Here is a 21327-nt window from a genome sequence, read left to right as displayed (position 1 = left end):
GATTGGTTCTCATTACAACTCACAACCTTTTCCTAAATGTCCTAAATTAAGAACTTAGATGTATAAGGATACCTCGAACAGAGTAAAAAAAAATACGGCACAAGGGCAATAACTCCGGAAAACATATTTGCGCACTTCTCATTTTCGAACTCGATCAAGGTATTGATACCCTGAAGCCACACACCGAATTTGGTTCTACTTAAACAGTTTCTGAGAAAAGCTGTCCCCTTTAACTCGGACAGACGGACGGAGATCAAACCTATAACCCCCTTCCACTATTTGTGGCGAATAACAATAATAGAAGCTATACATAAATAGAAAAATATAAGTAGAAAAAATAATCTATAAAGAATAACATAAACATACATATTAACAGGCGAAAATAAAGGATACAGATATATACATAGTAACAGGTGGGGGCAAGGAGATATATATACATATTTACAGAGTACAAAGCCTCAGACTGTTCTATTGCACAGTCGTACTGTGGTGGGGATGAATGAATCATTAACCTAAAATATGTTTATTTAAAACATTGAATTACATACAGCACTACCTTCACATGTCCTAAAACACATGCATTCACACCGTCATTTTAGAAAGGAATGCTGAAAATCACTATAATTTGTGAATGTGTGTGATGGCCTAAGTTTATGTTAGCCCTAGTTTGGGCTAATGCCTTGTCACGTTGTAACCTAAATTGGTTCCCTACTCACAATAAGTGACTTACACGGATGGCTAAATGGATGTTGCATTATTGGTAGGATGTCCGGAATAGTTTTAAGTAAACAGTTAAAAGTCTTCAAAATGTGAGAATTCATGCAAACTGCCAAAGGCCATGTGGCAATTCAGTGAGAGACTGAAAGAAATAACTATGGTGAGGAACAAAAACTCAAATAATAAATACAAACTAACAAGGATTTGTATGTAATTTCACGGTTGGACCTTCTGAATATAGCCTCAAAGGTTGACACGCTTCCATAGAAAAATGAAGAGGAGAATTGGTCCAAGCTTAGCTTTGATGCTGACATGAATGCCTTGAATGTCAATGAGGTTGAGGAAAACTTCATGTCGTCATTTTCTTTAATGCTCTAACGCTCCTTGTTCTCAGTGGAGTTCTCATATTAAACATATAGAGAGTGAGATTGGCGCCTGGAGGCTAGATCTGAACGCTTGTGCAAATGCAAATCTGAGAAGAAGAAAAAACATTTGAGGGAAAGATCGAAAACAAACTAAAGCCATGACCTCTGCTTGGAATTTAATTTTGCTGCATCGGTTCAACCTCGGGATCGGTCACGGCCTCATCCCTGCAGGGCTGTTCCTGACAGCTCTGTAGAAACGGGGCATCGTGAACAGACAGCCTTTGTTTTGGTCTCACATAATTAGCATTAAGGCGCCATGGTTTCTTACTCTAACTTTCACGAAAACTTCTGTCGAAAAACTTTCAGTAACTGTACATCGGAATGAAGCAGCAGAGCTGAAGTTTCTCGCTGAGAGGCAAAGATACAATATTCATGAGTAACTGGGGAGTTCTGATGGCTGGAGAGGACATAACGTGTCTTCTAAATAGTGCTGAAGGAAGTTGAAAAGCATGGCCAAGATCTCACCAGTGACTGGCGTCTGGCCAAGGTCACTTTTATTTTCACTTAACTAAGTTTCTCACAGTTTTCTGCTTTTCGAGGAACTTTTCTTTTGTTTGATCTTATACAAAGCATCATGTGTAACATTAACCCTTCATTAGGCTATCCAGAAACTTCAAAGAGGATTATTGAAATATAATTTTAAATAGTGGACCATGTGATTTCAAACAGATATCAAAGTCATTGAAAAGCTGAAAAAAGTTACTTAAAGCTGCAGTATGTAGAATCTGTGACTGGTATTCCTGTTTAGAACATGACTTACTTCCCGTTTCCATGTTGTTCGCTAGCATCCTCGTGAATGTGCACGTCTGTTATAACGTATGCTGTCACTCTTGCTTTTTTTTTTTTTGCTTGCTTTGCCGTGTAAGCCATTGTGCATAACGTCACAATAGGGACTATTCTTGACGAAACGTCTGCCATTGCACCTTCACTACCGATAGGATGTGAACGCACTTCGACTTTTATCGAGCAGACAATAGTGAAGCCCAAAACAGCTAATGGATAACTTTTTTTGTAAAAAAAAATCTCTGATTGGCCAAAAAAGAGAATTGCACTCATTGATTTTTAAAGCTTGAACACGGAGCCAAGAGACGAACGCTGTAAAAATTGCAATATGTTGAAAGGTTATTATGGACTTTTGACCAAAAAAAATGACATGTTCCTTGTATCATCACTCATACTATTTATTTCTAAATAAATGGACTATATTTGTTTTTAATTACTTTTATCCCCAATAATTTAAATGTACAGAATACAGCAACTTTCTAATCTTCTGTACAGGGAATGGGATGTTGCCAACCAACTATTTTCCTTGTGGACTACATGTTGTTTGGTTATTGACTAGTCGACTAGTCTATTACACGAGATTTGTCTAAAACCTTTCAATAAAACACAAAATATTCTACAAAAACAAATCATGGTCTTTAATAATACTGTGTGCATTTAATCGCTATCTGAAAACATCCTCTGGCCACCAGCTGAACACTGCTGAACATCAATTTATCTCCTCAGTGATGAAAATAAGCCAACAGAGCTGGACAACAAACATGTGATATTTCAAAGTTTTTCTTTAGTGAAACTAAAACACTGAACAACAAACATGAGAGTATTAAACAGTCCGACAGGCAGTAGCAACATGATAAAGAATGTGATCAAGAATCACATTTAAAATGGCAACTCACTGTACAAAAAGCAACAAAATCTACATTATATCAAATAATAAATCAGATATCAGAAGAACTCTGAAGCTCAAAAAAAACAATATTTTCAGGCCTTACATTTAGCGTCAAGAGGGAGACGGAGAATGAGAAAGAAGTAAAGGATATCATTCATTTTTAATAAAAAGCAGTGAAGCTCTAACTAATCATTCACATAGAGTGTAGTCATGTAGTCATTAGCAGATATGCTTATAGTAAATATAAAAATACATCCACTACACTCACTTTTTAAAGTGGCTCACTCGCGAACTTTCTCGTACCATTTCAAACATGCACGTATAGGCACACTTACACACAAACGCACACCTCTGACTGTCATCTCTGCCATTAGCTGAGTTATCTTCTACATAGATACATCTTCCAAAACAATGATAACAAGCTAACGTTAGCTTGGCAAGCCTTTGCTAACAACAGGCTAACATCCAGTAGGGTGACCATACCCGGGCATGTCATCTCTTCACGTCTTGTTCAGACCATCTGGTCGGATTTGAAAAACTCGTGAAAATGTCCAAGTTTCCCAGGGCCACTGAACGCATCTCGGGAACAGTTAAATTAAAAGACCGTTGTCACCTACTGAGTTTACCTCCGTACTGAGATTCTCTTACAATCTCAGTACGAGACCGCTATGTACTGAGACGTACCAGTGCTGGATTAGCCATGCACAGAGATTGTCGACCATCGATAAAAAATCGACCAATGATGAAAAAAATATGATTGTCATGATCAGATTTATATGAATACAACAGCTTATTATTGTAAAGTTACATTAGGTTAACTGTTATTTATTGCAATGTATATTATATTCATGTTCTTTTGGAAAATAAATGATTCCTTTTTTCGTATTGACTTTTATTATAATCATGTTCTTTTGGAAAATGAATTTTCCAAAATTTATAAAAATATTCCATTTTTTGTATTGACTTTTCTTATAATCATGTTTTTTTGGAGAATCAACTATTCCTATTCGTATTGACATTGCTGCATGAGACCCTACTTACTCAAGTTGTTGACTGAGATTGTGACTCGGATTGCCATGAGAAATTAGTGAAAGGAAAAATAAATTATCAAAAAGTATATTCCCCAAGAAAAGGAGCCGTTCAACATTAGCTTTGAAAGTTAATTTTCAATCAAAGCATGGCGGAAGTAGCAAAACTCACAGCGCAACTAGCAAAAATTCATTTTACGGTGGCGCGCATGCTCATAATCGATCTCAGACCGTGACAATGTAACTCCACGAATATTTGCTCTATCTGAGAAATTGCACAAGTTTCTGAAAGCTAAAGAGTTGATCCTTACAGTCAGTATCATGTATAATTACGCACACGTGACGGAATCATGAAAGATGTCGCTTTGTTCTGATGAAATTGTCAGACACGCAGCATAGAGAAGAGAAACACACGTCCAAGATGGATTGAAAGTTACCGGTGGATTTAATGATTTTTTTTTTTTAGCAGGAAGACCTTCCTGAATTACAAAACCTCCATGGAGGTTCAAAGAGAGATTTGAAATGGAAGGAGCCACTGGGAGAAACATAGAATGTAGGAATTTAAGGGATGAATAAATGTTGTTCTGCTTTTCTTTATTTAGTCTTTACTTGTGTACATATTTTTTATGCTTTTTAAACTTTATAGACTATAACAACTTGTTTATCTACAATATTGTAATTTTTTGCTATTAAACATCGAGTACTTTTTGAGTATGTAACCAGTTGGTTAATGGGTGAGTTTTTCTCATACCTACTGTTGTTGACTATTGTTCTTTGTTAGAGCAACATCACTTTATCTTTTCTAACATTACACACGACAAAATAAGTAATAAAAGTAAGTATGAGTCTTGCTGATATTGTATCGGATCAATATCCGTATTGGCCAATACTCAAGGCTGCAATATTGGTATCGTGTAGGAAGTGAAAAAGTTGTCTCGGGACATCCCTAGGCCCAAGTGTCGTCTTTTGTCTTCTTCTTCTTCTTCTTCTTCTTCTTCTTCTTGTTCTTCTTCTTGTTCTTCTTCTTGTTCTTCTTCTTCTTCTTCTTCTTCTTCTTCTTCTTCTTCTTCTTCTTCTTCTTCTTCTTCTGTTTTACGGCGGTTGGCAACCAGGGCGAGGAGCATTACCGCCCAATATATACCGTAGTCTCTCAACACAGTCCGAAGGTTAAATACTCAATTGAATCATTTGGATAAATTATATCAAACACAAGCCCTATCATGATCACAGCAGATCAGTACAGTGGCAGTTCCCCGACTAGATGCAGGAGGAGTAAATAAAGTCTTCGTTGCACAACTCAGTGGCTCTAAGTCACATGAAATGTAAACTTTGAATCAAAGCAATGCAAAGTTGACGTCGTTCTGATGAACTGTCGTGTGGAGAGTGATGACTCGATGAGGTAAATGGTGTGAGGCTGTTTCACGTCAGACAATTTCACAAGCAGCGCCACAAGCAATTGTATTTTGTGCGTCAGTGTGTGTGTGTAAGTGTGCGTGCGTGCGTGTGTGTGTTTAACTTGACGTGAACCTGACCATATAACACAACTAACCCCCCCCCCACCCACTAAAGGTGCTACACTCTATAAAGTGAGCAGCAGAGTGAGACACTGAAACAATCAAAGACTGAATTCAATCCCACACAATTCGTCTGTCCAAATTGACATGTCAGGCTAGTGTGTGTGTGTGCGTGCGTGCGTGCGTGCGTGCGTGAGTGTGTGTGTGTCAAGAAGGGATTCCGGTCCAACACATGATTTATTTTCTTTTTGTGACCTTTTTCTGTACAAAATACGTTTTGAAAAAAGAATGTGTATTTACTTCCACAACTGTCTTATGAAATATAATTTCCCAGCCTTACTCACTGCCTACTGGCTTTTTATAGATACAACATGTTATTACTCTAAAAATTGCTTCTCTGTGTTTTGATTACTCAAATGTTCTCTTTTTTTTTTTTTTGCACAAATAGATATTCTAAATAAGGGGTGTCAAACGTAAGGCCTGAGGGCTAAATTTGGAGATCACCAATCTACTTTTACCAAAAGATTGCTTTGAGTAAAAATAGTAGAAATCAACCCAAAATTGTCATCTGAAGATCTTTTTTTTCTATCTTTTTGTGTGTTGTGACTGTTCTGTGAAAAATATGTTGTTTTTTTTGTGACATATTTTTTTAGTCATTTTTATAATAAAAATCACTACACATTGTTATTTCCTACAATTAAATAACAATTATAACCTTTTATCATTTACTAATTTATTTGTTTGTTTACTTTTACTACAATATCTTTTTGAGTAAAGATTGCAAAAATTAACTCAAAATTGTCATCTATCTTTTTTCTTTTTTTCTATGTTAAAATAAAAATACATGTTATATATATATATATATATATATATATATATATAAGTTTCAAAATAAAAACATTTTTTTATAAATATAATTTTTATAAATAAAAATGACAACAAATTGCCATTTCTTATAACTAAAATATTTGTATAACCTTTTATCATTTACTCATTTCTTTGTTTGTTTACATTTACACATTTTTTTTTTTTTGTAACGATAGTAGAAATTAACTTAAAATTACCATCCATCTTTTTTCTTTCTTTTTTGTGTGCACTGAAAAATTGAAAAAATACAAACATTAAAACAGAAAAATTACTATTTTTAAATCATTTTTTAAAATAAAAATCACTACAAATTGTTGCTTCCTGTAATTAAAATATTGTTAAAATTTTTTATAATTTAATAAATTATTTGTTTTATTTTGTTGATGCTGTGAGTGTGCTGTGAAAATATGCTGAAAGCTTACAAATATAAAATAAAAAAATATAAAAATAATAATTTTAAAATTATTTTAAAATAAACATTACTACAAATTGTTGTTACCGATAAATAAATAAGTTTATAACCTTTTATCGTTTACTCATTTCTTTGCTTGTTTACTTTTTTCTAAACGACTGCTTTGAGTATAGATAGTATAGAAATTAACACAGAATTGTCACTTTTTTTACTTTTTCTGACTGTGCTGTAAAAATGTAATATATAGGCTATATATTTTAAAAAAATATATTATTTTTTTAAATAAAAAAAGACTACAAACAGTTTTTTTACTTGAATTAAAAATATTTTAAAACCTTTTGTCATTTAATACTTTTTTTTAATTGTGTTGTAATAATAATAATACGCTATAATACAGTTTTAGAGGCATCTTCTCTCTCTGAGTGAGAATAAAGTTGTGCGAGTGCAGGAATGACATGAACAAGAAGCCAAAAGTGAAATGAAAAATAGCATCAGTAAATCTGTGTAGCACAGATTTTCATCCCCACAGGGATTTCCTGTAGTTTGTCTGCTGTCCTGTGCTCTATATGGTCACCACACTGGCCGATAATCGGACGGATTACCGGCACAGCTCTACCGTCTGTTCCGTTTCTATTTCAAAACTCCCCCACTGCTGCACCCCGATGGGATGTGTGTCACTACAGAGGTAGAGAAACAGCCTTCAGACGTGCGTAAAGCAACATTAGAGCGCACGGCTGCACCACGTACGTGTGTTTGAGGACACGAATAAAAAAAATAAACTCTTACTAAATCTGCGCTTTAGCTTTTTTTTAGTGGAAACGATGGGGATTTATCAGCGTGATCCAAGTACACAGTGTTAAGGAAGGACGGGATCATGCGCTCTTGGAGAGGTTGCAGCCATTTCACAATTTAATTCTAGATATCTGATGGATATGTCATGTAATGTGATGGGTTTGTTTGTGTGTGTGTGTGTGCGTGTGTGTGTGTGTGTGCGTGTGTGTGTGTGTGTGTGTGTGTGAGTTCATGATGCGCCTTTAGTTGGAAACAAGTTTTCCAGGAATGTTGGAACTTACCCTCCATGCAGAAGATGAGCATCCAGGCTATCCACAGGTCTGAGTTGTGAAACTTCACCATGATGTCTCTCTGACTGTTACAGCAGTGCCTCCTTTGGAATAAAAACCACTCACTGTTTCTCCTGGAAAAATGTCCAATGAAGACTAAGAAAACATGTAGGAAACAAACAAACAAAAAGAAAAAAGAAGAAGATGATGATGATGATGTGGAGTTGTCTGCAGTTCACATTGGCAACATTGCCTTAAAAACTGTGGAAATATCCCAAGCGGTGGAAGAAAAGAACGCAAAGCATCACAGCGCTGCTTTTTTAAAAAAAAAAAAAAAAAAAGTCCCCGTTCTTTGGTTAGTGCTGGTCCCTCTAAGACTGTAGTGTTCTCTGTCCGACCTCCGCAAGTCACTTTAGCCGGGATAAAGCCTAGAGCAGCCGGGATAAAGCCTAGAGCAGCCGCCACCTGCTGCCGTAGCGCTGACGGTGAGTCAGAAACGGATCAGAAAGTGACGCTTATCCCGGACGCGCCGCGAGCCTCTCCAGCGCGTCTTGTTGCGCTCCATGGTGTCTGGTCTGATCCACTGCGCCTGATCCAACCTGAGAACCAGCAAGTCAGGCACCACGAAGGACAACACAGCTTCCTGTCAATGCATTTCAAAATAAAACTAACTCAAGCGCCCGAGGCTGACATTCAACTGGGTAGGACCTGGAGCCTCATAAGGCTCTTTGACGCTTTCGCGATGGCTCCTTACAGCTTTTTTTTAAAAAAAAAAAATAAAAATAAAAATAATGACTTATTGTTTCTTACAGATGGAATTGGTGATTAATAATGACATTAACTTCAAATACAATTATGCCAAAACAATTATCACATTGTGCAATAACTGCCACCTTCCTATACTTCACCACTCCATGCACCTCTGGCTAATCTTCAGTTTTAAATCCCTTCTAAGACAACTAAACTAACAAAAACACTATTCTGGAAGAAAATAGAGATTTTATTTGTGTGGGGAAAGATTTATTTAACTGTCAACATGCTTAATGTACATGTCTGATATGTTGCAATAAATTAGCAATTAGCATGTGATGACCGACATGATCACGTGTTCTCAAATTCTAGTTGTATTTTGTAGCCCTTCAAATCCATTAATTTATAAAATTACTCAATATTATTTTAACTGTATAGAATTTAATGAACTATATTGTCTTCATTGAGAAGGTGTTTTTTTTTTTTGCTCTGGAAGGATTTTAATCCAGGTGAGATTAGACAAAATGGCTCCTTTGTAAAGGTTACAGACCCCTGGGGTAGGGTATACCTGTAGTAGAAATGTACAACATGTATGACATAAAAATGTGTTTAATGTAATATCTGTGAACATTAATGTGCACATGTATTTAAAAAACACAGTTAGAATACTTTTTTGCACAATTTTATACCAAATACACTGCTACATGTTATGTGCTCTTACGTTGTGTTTTTTTGTGGCGTGTATCTTTTTTATGTTTTCCATATCTTTGCACACTTAATCGACCCTATTGGTGACAAATGAAGTTGATTGATTGAAATCAATACTGATATCGATCCAATATCAGCAAAAGAAAAAAAAAAGTAGCTAATTATATTGACCTGCATCTAAAATCTTTGATATGATAGATATTGTTTTTATTGGATTCATCGCTGTTATTTTTCACATTTTTTACATTTTTTTCTTTATCTATTTTATTGGCCGTGGCTATTAATACAGGAACGTCTATTCATACGCAGCGCCCCACCACGTGACTTAGAGTTCTGTCAGTTTTATTCTAGTTCATATTTATTTTTAGCTACCCCGCTATATTTATTTTAGTTCTAACCCGAATCCTATCTCTAACCCAGGAAATACCCTCAAATATTTATTTTTTTCATATATGTATTTTTAAAAGTGGAATTTGCTGTGTTAAATATGTTAAAATGAAAAAAAAAAAAAATATATATATATATATATATATATATATATATATATATATATATATATATTATATATATATATATATATATATATACGGAAGGACGTGTCTGATGTTTTCCTGAGTCTGACACAGTGAAAACACTGGCACATTACGTTTATGTAGAAAAGGTCTGGAAAACGTACCCATAGTCCCGGGGGCTATGGATACGTTTCCGTATCAATAGACACTTCCAATTTTATTCAATTGCAGAATATTTTTATGGTTAAAATGTATGTATCCCATTGGTTAATAATAAATGGGGACATTTTTTTTCTCACCCACTGTTGCTAACTATTGTTCTCTGTTTGAGTAATGTGACTTGATAAAGTCATTTCTAAACATTCCACACCGCAGTATAAAATAAAACATGTACGATTCGTACTGATATCATATTGGATCAACAGCGGCCAATACTCAAAAATGCAATATTGGTATCGTATCGAGGTGAACCGTACGGATAGCCACTGCCAATAAAATACCATTCAAGCCTCCTATTACATCATAGGGCTCAGATTTAGAACTAAAGTGATAGAAACACCTAATGCAAATGTATTAAAAAAAAAAAAAAAAAAAACTTGGACAATTTTATGCTCTCAACTTCACAGAAGATTTCAGAGACAATGACTTAAGTCTTTCTGTTAAGTCTGTTTAGTACAAAACACGTCACTGAAGACTTGGATGAGAAAATTTAACAAGAACCTTTGTATAGTCTATTATACTCTAGTTCTGACCCAAAACAACTCCTCTGAGCAGAATTTTAAATGACTCATCTCGCAAAATATTTTTACATAACGCTGAAGCACTGGTGATTGGGAAAGCTGCAGGATTTAAATATGTTTTTGGCTTTATTGGCTGATAAACTTATTTTAGAATCCAAATGATCTTGTAATATACCTACTCATTTTACTGCACAAGTGCTTGTCAAAATAGCAAGGGAAAAGATAGACTAATGCTTTTAATTTGTAGGGTACCAGAAGAGCTACTTCCGATAGCCTGAGCGTTTTTAGTAATTGATGGTGGACGAGCTCAAGGAGCTCGAGCCAGGCTGTTGCTATGAGACGGCTGACGCTGAACGTGCACGCCGTCTTGCGGCGCGTTCATGTTACAACCAGAGCTAGAGCCATGAACACGATACAGAATGGGTTTGCATGTTATTTGATTTATTTTAAAAGTCTTTGTTTAACTCTGAATTAAGGATGGGAATTATCAAAACTCTAAATAATATAATAGAATAGAATATAGTGGTGCCTGGTTTTATTGTGTCCATAATACATATTACATCCATGTCACGCTTGATTTGTTGAAGCCTATAAATAATAATGAATAGCACAGTAATAAATCAGTGCCGTGCACATTTCTCCCTTGAAACGCTGTCTTTGTCTGCTATAATGACTGAATATATCAGCCTCTGTGATGGCAGTCACTATATTTGGTCCCACACTGACTCACGACCATGATTTGTAATGTAAATATCCAGGTGGTGTCAATCCAACCAAAATAGCCCACAATCTGTCTCGTTCAGGTGAGTTCCTCACTCTCAATTCCACATGCACTGAGTCCCTAAGGTTGCCTAAAAATAGCTTATGTTTCTGTGAGAAAAATGCTTTTATTATTTAATATTCTCAAAAATTGAGTTTTTTTTTCTCCCTCTCTCTCTATTTCTAGCTTTCCCTTTTCCATTATCAATGTAGAGCACCTTGTTCATGTGCTTTGCAAAAAATGTAAAAAAAAAAAAAAAAAAACCAAGTGTCTAATACGTCAATAATCGATCGAGAATGAAGTTGAAATACAAAATCGTGATGAAAGTCAACAGTTTGCTAATGAAGTAAAATCTACGGAAGTTGACGAGGGCAAATTCGCCATGACAACAAACAGCAGATTGTGGCCATGTATCAATTATTGTGTTAAACCAGGGGTTCGCAACTGGTCTCACCCTGGGACCCACATTTTGCCACGGTCATATATATATATATATACTTCTGTGTAACAAACATTTCACAGCATCTCTGTCAAGTTTCTTTCAAAATAAAAGACAAGTCCAGCATGAGACATAGGTATTTATTTATTTTTGACCAGCTGTCCGTGACCCACCCAGTACAGGTCCGCTACCCTCTTTTGGGTCCCGATCCACCAGTTGAGAACCACTGTGTTAAACTATTCTTCAAAGTTGGGTTTAATAACAAATATATATATATTTTTTTTTTTCATTTCTTGCTCATAAATACAGCGTTGTAAGACTGTTGTTTTGGCTCCGGAACCAACAGCTGCTACTAGCGTCAATCCTGTCTGTGGCACTGTACGGAAACAGATTAGGGCCAGTTTTGGTGGAGACTGTTGTCATATGGTGAATTGGCCCTAGTTCGGTTCCGTAGATTTGACTTCATTAGCAAACCTTCAAATTATTATCACAATATTGTATTTTGAGTTTCTTTTCAAAATTTTGACTTTAATCATGTCACGTCTTTTTAACTTCATTCTCAACAATGTATTTTTATTTTATTCATGCTTTGCCCAAAACTATTTTCTCCATCAAAATTGTCCGTAATCTGTTTCCGTAGGTTTGGGAATCCCACAAAATGTTCAGAGTTTCATTTTTGACACTGAAAAAGTGATTTTGCTTCTGACCGTGATTTCACGTGTTTCTTTGCCAGACGAGGAAGACAATGGTTCACTTGACTCTATTTTTTTTTTTCTAGTTTGTTTATGGTGTTCCCCGTCATATGATGTCACTCTACGAGACTTTTAATTTCAGCCATATTCAGGTGTTTCCGTGGAATTTTTTTTTCTTTCAATAGGTGAAAAACCCAGAAATGTCATTTTGTCAGAGTTTTTGGGGTCGCACTGGCATCAGTAGTGGCTGAAACACAGATAGAATTTTAGAAATGTTGGTGGAACTGGTTAAAAAGTGCCAAAAATGTCTTGAAAGTTAAAAAAAAAAAAATGTGCAGAGGAGGCATTGAAAATTTGATGAAGAGGCAGAGATGGGAGTAATGTAGGAAAAATGCATTAAAATGAGCAAAAATATGGCAAGAAAAAGTGATGAAGATAAGTTAAAATATGGCAAGTTTGGTGTAGATGCAGAAAAAGGGTAAAAATGAGCAAAAATGGGCTTAAATTGTAAAAAAAACAAAAACAAATTAGTTTCTTGAAAGCATTTGGCGACCCCCTCCCAGTGTCTTGTGACCAAAATGAAGTCCTGACCCCGAGGTTGAGAACCCCTGGTATAGTGGACTAGGCACAATTACTTAAATAAAAATTGGATTCCTGTAGAAGAAGAACAGATGCACAAATTGAATTGTGGTTTAAGCTATAATTACATTTATTTTATTTTTATTTTTATTTTTATTATATTTTAATAACAATAATAATAATGCATCAATTTTATATAGCGCTTTATCATAGACACTCAAAGTCACTTTACAGAATTAAGGCATTATTCTTTCACTCCACACTTAGTGGTGGTAAGCAACTATTGTAGCCACAGCTGCCCTGGGGCAGACTGACGGAAGCGAGGCTGCCATAGTGCGCCATCGGCCCCTCCGACCACCACCAACACTCACTCATACACTGCATTCATACTAGGCAATGTAGGTGAAGTGCCTTGCCCAAGGACACAATGACAGATACCACTGTGGTGACTGCCACCCCACTGTGGCACCTGGAATTCTCTGTGGTCTCCCATCCAACTACTAACCAGGCCCAGACGTGCTTAGCTTCCGAGATCTAACGGGATCGGGCAATGACAGGCTGGTGTGGCCACACAAGATCCATTGCTTGATTTTCTCACTGACTTTAAAGGTAATACAGTTTCAGCAAAGAAGCTACTGCTGGAATATAATGCGCCAATTTCATCACAATCTAAGAATCAAAAGATATGATTTTTGTACTTTTCTAAATGATTTCAGTAAGCTGCATTGATTGTAACTATATTGTAAAGGCCGTAGTTGTCAAACTGCATGGATCATATCTTGAACAGATCATACTGCGGTAACCAAATAAGAAAATTCAGTGCACCACGTTATTTCACTCTCTATTTGGTAAAAACTGCATAAATATCAACTTTTTTGGGGAACTAAAACTGTTATCAACTGGTAACATTTAAACTGATCTTAAAATGTTCTTATTAGACCATGTTTGTTGTAAAAGTCTACGTATATTGACCTGAATATTACATTATGTGGACCTCTATATAGCTCTACTGTATAATGGCTGTGGGGCAAAGCTGGGTTTGCATGAGAATCACATTAGTGATCAATTGAAATGTTGTTTCTGCTTGTTAGACGCAATGAATGAACATATATTGAAATTTTCTATCTGCATACATTCTGTCACATATGTCTAAAACATGTATCGGATCAATACATCAGGATAAATGTGTTTATAAATGATCAGATTTTCACCCTGTGACATGTTCCTAACACAAAATGAAGAATTGAAAATGATGCATGGGTTAAATTGGTCCCCGAGATCAATCAATCAATCTTTATTTATATAACATAAATTACAACAAAGGTAATCTCATATCACTATCAAAGTATATAATTCACAATAATAAGGGGAAAAACCCAACAAGATCCACATAAAAAAGCATTTAGAAAAAGTGGGAAAAAAAACGTCCTTTTAACAGGTAGAAATCTCCAGCAGAACCAGGTTTAGAGGTGGCAGCCAACTGCGTTAACTGGTTGGGGTTAGTGGACAGAAGGAGGGGAACAGAACAAGATGGAGAGATAGACCATCAGAGTGTCCCAGACTAGTTGAGCCGCCAACCATTGATCAGGAACTGCCAGCTCCAGCTTCACGACACCTGAAACAGAGAAGAGAGGGAAAGACGAGGAGAAGGCACAGACTGCAGAAAAACATGATACAGTATTATTAAGTCAGCCTGCCTCGGCCTTGGGCTTCACTCCCAGTGGCCTTGTCAACACTTATTGTGAAGGTGACGGATCTTTTCCCATTTATTGGTAAGCTAACAGCAACTCCAAGGTCTGTAAATGCGACCGTTCACAGACGAGCCCATGTCCGCTTTAGCGGTTAGGTTATGTTATGATTCAGTCCCATTTATGCAGACTGTAAATCATGACCAGCTACATCAGAATTGGAATCTCTTCCCATTTTTTTGGTAAGCTAACAGCAACTCCAAGGTCTGCCAATGCAACCGTTTTTTTTATACGATATATGCTTTGGGAAATAAGTAGGTTTTGAGTTTAGTCTTAAAGGTGGAGAGGCTAGCAGCCTCCCGTACTAAGACTGGGAGCTGGTTCCAAAGGTGAGGAGCGTGCCTCCTGTTCTACTTCTTGACACTTTAGGAACTTCCAGGAGACCAGCAGATTGAGAGCAGAGTGTTTTACCCGGACAATAGGGCACTAACAGGTCTCTAAGATATACAGGAGCTTGATCATGTAGAGTTTTGTAGGCTAACAGGAGGATTTTAAACTCTATTCTAGATTTTATAGGAAGCCGATACTAAAGAAATATGCTCTCTCCTGTTAGTACCGTTAGTATTCTGGCTGCAGCATTCTGAATTAACTGGAGACTTTTTAGTGAATTACTCGGACATCCTGAAAGTAGAGAGTTACAATAATCTAGTCTAGATGTACCAAATGCATGGATTCGTTTTTCATCGTCACTCTGGGCCAAAATATTCCTGATTTTGGAGATATTATGGAGGTGGAAGAAGGCTGTCCTTGTGATTTGTGAGAGCGAGAGTTATGAGAGTTAACAGATAAGTCAGTATCAAAAATAACGGCTATGGCTTTTTACTGTGGTGCTGGGTGATAGAGTAATGCCATCCAGAGACACTATTTGCTCTGATAATTTATCTCTGAGGTGTTTTGGACCAAATAAAATCACTTCGGTTTTATCCTGGTTAAGAAGGAGAAAGTTACGGCTCATCCAGGACGTGATGTCTTAAAGACCAGTCTGGAGTTTTAATAACTGATTAGTTTAATCTGTTTTCATTGACAAATGGAGCAGTCGATGAGGATGGCTGCCACCTCTGAACCTGGTTCCGCTGGAGTTTTTTCTTCCCACTGTTGCTAAATGCTTGTTCATGTGGATTTTGTTGGGTTATTTCTTTCTTTCATACCACAGATTTTATATTTTGTTAAGCGCTCTGAGATTACTGTTGTAATTTACACTATATAAATAAGGTTGAGTTGAGTTGAGTTGAGTATCATCTGCATAGCAATGGAAATTTATATTGTGTTCTCTGATAATGTTACCTAGTGGAAGCATATACAGTATAATGTAAAGAGTATTGGTCCTAAAACTGAACCTTGTGGAACTCAATGATTAACTCTGGCATGCGCTGAGGAGAGATTATTCACGTTTCTTGGTTTAGAAACATTAGCTATTGAGGTCAGTTCAAATTGACCAATTGAGGTGAAACTGTAAATAAGAGCTGCATGTTGGGATTATTTCAGGAGCTGCTTTGTTTAAGAAATTATTGAGCACACCTGCAGAGGAGACATTAGCTTTGTTTCAAATTGTTTGAATTTCGTCAGTAAAGAAGTTGATGAAGTCGTCACTGCTCAGGTTGACAGGAATAGAGGGTTCGACAGAGCTGTGGCTGGGTACAGTGTTGAACAGAAACCAAGGATTATTCTTGTTTCCTCTATTAAAGTTGAGTAATATGAAGTTCTAGCTTTGCAAAGAGCTTTTTTTTTTATAAGCTAACAAACTATTTCTCCAGGCAGTATGAACTTCTACCATGTTTGAAGAGAGCCACGCGATGCCTGTTTTAAAAGATCAGCCCCAGTAAGATGCATGCTTGATTTATTATTGATCCCTCTCTAAAATGTCTTTCATAAAACATAATAAAAAAAAGACCTGAAGCAGATTCTCTATACTGATTGTTGTAAGACTCTTTATCTGAACATTCCAGGTGAAAGGTTCACCATAGCTTAAAATTAATAACACGGAAACAACTGATCATGTTTGACTCATGCAACATGGATTATTTCACCTGTTGGCTCTTTGCTAGTAACGTGATTGCAAGACAGTAAAAGTAAAGTAAGCTTTATCTACTTCATGCATCTACTTCATACATTTCTTGCTGTTTATTGTTGGCGCAGGATTCAGTTTGTTGTTCAGCGCAAACAAACCACCTGTGTAGGAAATGATCTCCACATGATGCGCCTCATCAAGCATTGAAATTACAATCCTGCAAAGCGCATACATTTTTTATTTTCCCAATACAGGAACCAAGATACTGCGACAGAGGAAAATCCAGATACAAAGTAAATTACTCAATTCCTTAAAAAAAAAAAGAAGAAGAAGAAAAAAAAACTAAATTGCATAATCTACTAAATCAGTGGAAGAGTAGTTTGCTTAATCTCTGTAATTATAGTTGGGGAAAATATTATTTTAATAATAGTTTTTGTAAGATTTACCTGAGGCTAAAACTTAATTTAAAAGTCTAAAACTACTACTATTATGATATTATTGAAAAATAATTAAAAAGCTATACATGCCAAAATTAGTCAAATATTATTTTGTTCAAGTCAAATTTGCTCAGACAGTTTATAGGGTATTAAATGTAAAAACACTGTCACTGTTTAAAAGCCAACATATTTTTAACTTTTAGTTCTTTTTTTTTTTTGAGACAAATTCATGTAAAACAGCATGATTTATGATGAGTGTTAAAAATGTGTCAACATGAAAGGTAAATCTAAATATTAAAGTGAAATATAAATGTAATTAATAAATGTAAATCTAAATGTTTATTCTAAATCTAAATGTTTAATCTAAATCTAAATGTTGCCAAGTATAAAGCTAAATGTTGGCCCCGCCCACACTCCACCGACCAATTTAACATTCAGAATGAACATTTAGATTTAGATTGAACATTTAGATTTAGATTGAACATTTAGATTTAGATTGAACATTTACATTCAGAAGCATTTTTCATGTGCACAAATTTTAACAATGATATAGAACATGCTGTCTCAAATGAAAGAAAAAAGAGCTAAATGTTAAAAATATGAGTTTTTACATTCGGCACCCCATAATACTTTAGTCAACTAAATGCTGTTCTACTGTGTCTCAATGTTGATTGTTCTCAATTGTTCAAGAGTGTAAAGCTTGTTTTTAAAATGCATTTTACTCAAACAATGATTCAAAAACAACTATCAGAAACCAAAAGTATTTAACACTTTTTCCAGAACTCCACAAAAATGAAAAATTCTCTTTTTCCTAATTTTATTTCTCCCACCCTCATACGTCAGATGGTATTTCTTAGATATAAAAGAGAAGGTGCTGCCACCATGTGATCAATGTTAATAATACAGGGCAGAGTATTGGTTTGTTCATCAACAGTATGAATACATGATGGTAAATAATCCAACTCAACAGGCACGTCCTTCACGATGCATCATCAGCCCTAAAATGACAAGAAAGGACGAAGTCATTAGAGAAGAAAGGGAAACATATAGAGCATTAAAACACTTTGCAGAGATGACATTGTTACTGTGTGAACTCATTGTACATTTCCGAGAGCAGAAAAAAATGCATGTGTGACTATTTACGTTTTGCTTATGTGTTGTGTTCTTTGCTAGGTTGGAGAGAATACATTGCGTAATTGAAATCAACAGGGGATGGTCAAGTTTTATCACAGTGGGGCTTTATCGACATTCATATCAGCATTTAAAATAATGACCTATCTGAGCATTAATACAGGAAACAGCAAAGGGGTGTTTGTTGCCTTTTTGTGTGGTTTTCGTGTTGTTTTCTGAGGGTGTTTTTTTTTTTTTTTTTTTTTAATCAATTTGTGTGTTTTTTAGAGTCGTTAAGTGTGTATTTAATCTTATTTTGTGTGTTCTTGTTGTCACTTTGTGTATTCATTTTATAAATTCTTGTTGTTGTCGATTTGTGCATTTTCTGTGTTTTTGTTGGCATTTTGTGTGTGTAAGTGGTTGTTTTGTGTGTCTTGTCTATTTGTCTGTTTTGTGGATCACTTAGTGTATTTTTGAAATCTTTGTGTGTGTCACCATTGTTACTTTGCACGTAGTTTTGTTGATAATTTTGGGCATTTCTCTGTTGTTCTTTGCTTGGAGAAAATACATTAAAAAATACTGACTTTAAATCAACATTATCTTGTACTTTATGTCATCCATTGAGGAAAACTGATTGAAGATAATTAACATCATATTATCTAATGCAGGGATGGTCAACTTTTATCACAGTGGGGGCATTATCAACATTCATATCAGCGTTTAGAATAATGACCAATCTGAGCATTAATACAGGAAGAGAAGGTAGAGAAAATAGAATAAATAAATAAATAAAAAGTGTTCTGTGTAGTGGGAGTGGAGGTACATATTTGTTCTTATTGTGTGCTGTTATGGTCATTTTGTGTATTTAGTCAATTTTTGATTTGTTGTTGTCGATCTGTGAGTAATTTCCTGCCTTTTTGTTGTTTGAGCAATTCATTGTGTTGGCTTTTTGTGTGTTTAAGGGGTTGCCTTGTGTGTCATGTCCATTTGTGTGTTTTGAGGGTCCTTTAGTGTAGCTTTGTTCTTACTTTACATGTTGACATTTTGTTGTGTTTACGGAGTTCCTTTGTGTATTGTGTTGCGCTTCACATCCATTTCAACGTCTTCATTTATACTTTTTGTGGGTCTTTGTTTTGGGGGCCACACAAACACCGGCCGAGGGCCACATGCTGCCCCCGGGCCACCAGTTGGCAATGTCCCCACTAGTGCACGACATGCCACAAACGAATAGCATGAAAAGCATAGAGACGTTAGATATGCCAGTGATGTGGAAACACATTCACAGACTGAGGTGTGGTGTACGTAAGCCATAAGACTGTCCTTTGGTCAATGTTTACATTGAGGAGTGCCTGCAGTGCTACTCGTTGGCCTGCATTTCATTAGAAATGTTGAGCAAACCTCTGAGATCATCAGGAGAAACTGAAATAAATACGTCTAAAACTTCCTGAAACACGACAACATTGGAACGCATGTATTTGTCTCACTGACTCATTTCTGTTATAAAGAAAATCTCTTGAACCTCATTGAGTGAGGAGTAGACCTCATACCTCATCGCTGCTGCTGGAGGAAGACGAGGAGGAGGACGAGGAACCATTTCCATCCTTTTTCTCATGATTTTTCTCATGCTTTTTCTTCTTATGGCCATCTTTGCTATCGTGTTTCTTATCGTCACCTTTTTTACAATCCTTACTGTCACCCTAAAAACATTTGTTCAAAAAACACCATATTTAGTTTCACATTTGACTCAGCTACTTAATAAAATTATTGGGCTTATTTTGAGATTTTAGAACACATTTTTGACAAAACCAACTGAAATCTAAACAACTCACCTTCTCGCCGTCTTTCTTATCTTTGTCCCAAGGCCAACTGAACTCAGTAGTTTTAGCTTCTTTTTCTACACAGGAAACAAACACAATGTAATCCACATTACATAATAGCAAACAATAGGGCACCATTTGAATGTTCAAACCATTTATATCAAAGTCCAGCTTCACTAACCACACTGTAAACCCAAATAAGTTACCAGAACTCAAAAAAATTGAGGCAAGCAATTGCCTGATTTTTTTTTTTAAAGTTGAACTCAAAAGTCAAATTTTTTTAGAACTTAAAAGGTTTGAGGACTTTTGGCGACTTGTACTGTTTGATAACAGTTAAATTAAAGAGCTATATGAATTAAGTTTATTTTTATTTGGAAACAACATAATCTTAGCATGCAATTACTTAAGTAAATTAAGTTGTGTTTTTAGGTTATGCTTACTTATAAACAAATATAGTTCCAGTTAATCAAAAAAATGAGTTAAAGTAACTGAAAAAAGAACATGTGACACCAACTTGACATAATTAAGTTAGTAGAACTTTTTTCTATAACTTTGAATATAAACTACTTAATCTATTTAATTACTTTCAACAGTCAGGTCTACAGTGCATTAAAATAACATATTCAGTATATGAGAGCATTCCAACCAAACCCAATAAAGAAAAATTCCAACTTACTTTCACATGACATATTGACTTCTTTTTGTGAGCTTTTCCAAACAGGCGATGGCAGCTTCTTGGCACCTGGACTGTCTGAGTACTAGAGGATCTGACTTTTCAGCAACTCCGCCTCTAGCGTCTCGCCCTCTGACAGCTATTGGTACAGTATGTCTCAAATTAAGAAGAGGGCAAATAAAGGCCAGAACAAGAAATCAAATGAGAACGATGACAAAGAACGAATGCAGGGACGTAAAAATCCCAAAGACACGAGCAACTGCAGAAAAAGTCATTACTGGTGGATTATTACAGAATTTAGCATGGGGGAAAAAAAGGGGGACAAGAGTTTGTCAGATTGGTTTTGTTCATCTGAGCAGTTCCCGGCTTATGAGGATATTAGAAAAGGATGGATAAAGTGTTTGTATACGTGTGTGTTCCAGGGCCGACAAGCGGGAAGATGAGAGCTGACATTACCAGTTCTGCATCATTCGTTTGGAATAGTGTCAAACACGAAGACAAATAGCTTTAATGGCTGCGTATGGCAAAAGGTTAAAATAATAATTAAGTCAACTCAATAATTAAAGTTGCAATTGCTGGCTGAAGTGGAAAAAGGACGTGAAGTGCAAAAAAACTAAATCTGCAGAAGCTTGACCAAAAAAGAAAAGAAACAGCTTCA

At 35.8% G+C, this 21327-nt stretch overlaps 2 protein-coding genes and 1 pseudogene across 3 annotated transcripts in view; all 3 read right to left on the bottom strand.

Annotated features, from left to right (window-relative positions):
• Positions 1-8310, bottom strand: part of igsf11 (immunoglobulin superfamily member 11) — a 180952-nt gene extending 172642 nt beyond the window's left edge. For both annotated transcript variants that reach the window (XM_028465375.1, XM_028465376.1), the window contains exon 1: positions 7709-8310. In XM_028465375.1, coding sequence (XP_028321176.1) covers positions 7709-7769 — 61 coding nt within the window. In that variant the 5' untranslated portion in view covers positions 7770-8310. The remainder of the gene's footprint in view (positions 1-7708) is intronic.
• A 5023-nt stretch (positions 8311-13333) lies between these two features.
• LOC114475084 (uncharacterized) lies at positions 13334-13451 on the bottom strand (annotated as a pseudogene).
• Positions 13452-17496: 4045 nt separating this feature from the next.
• Positions 17497-20754, bottom strand: LOC114474901 (protein FAM133-like). Its single transcript, XM_028465497.1, has 4 exons — positions 20673-20754; positions 20009-20073; positions 19727-19876; positions 17497-18067 (listed from the first exon to the last, which is right to left on the bottom strand). Exons 1-4 carry the CDS (start codon positions 20683-20685, stop codon positions 18062-18064), a joined length of 234 nt encoding a protein of 77 aa, XP_028321298.1. The 5' UTR covers positions 20686-20754; the 3' UTR covers positions 17497-18061.
• Between the last annotated feature and the right edge of the window lie 573 nt (positions 20755-21327).

Source organism: Gouania willdenowi, chromosome 13, assembly GCF_900634775.1.
Source record: "Gouania willdenowi chromosome 13, fGouWil2.1, whole genome shotgun sequence".
NCBI lineage: Eukaryota > Metazoa > Chordata > Actinopteri > Blenniiformes > Gobiesocidae > Gouania > Gouania willdenowi.
This window is presented reverse-complemented; position numbering and strand designations above follow the sequence as displayed.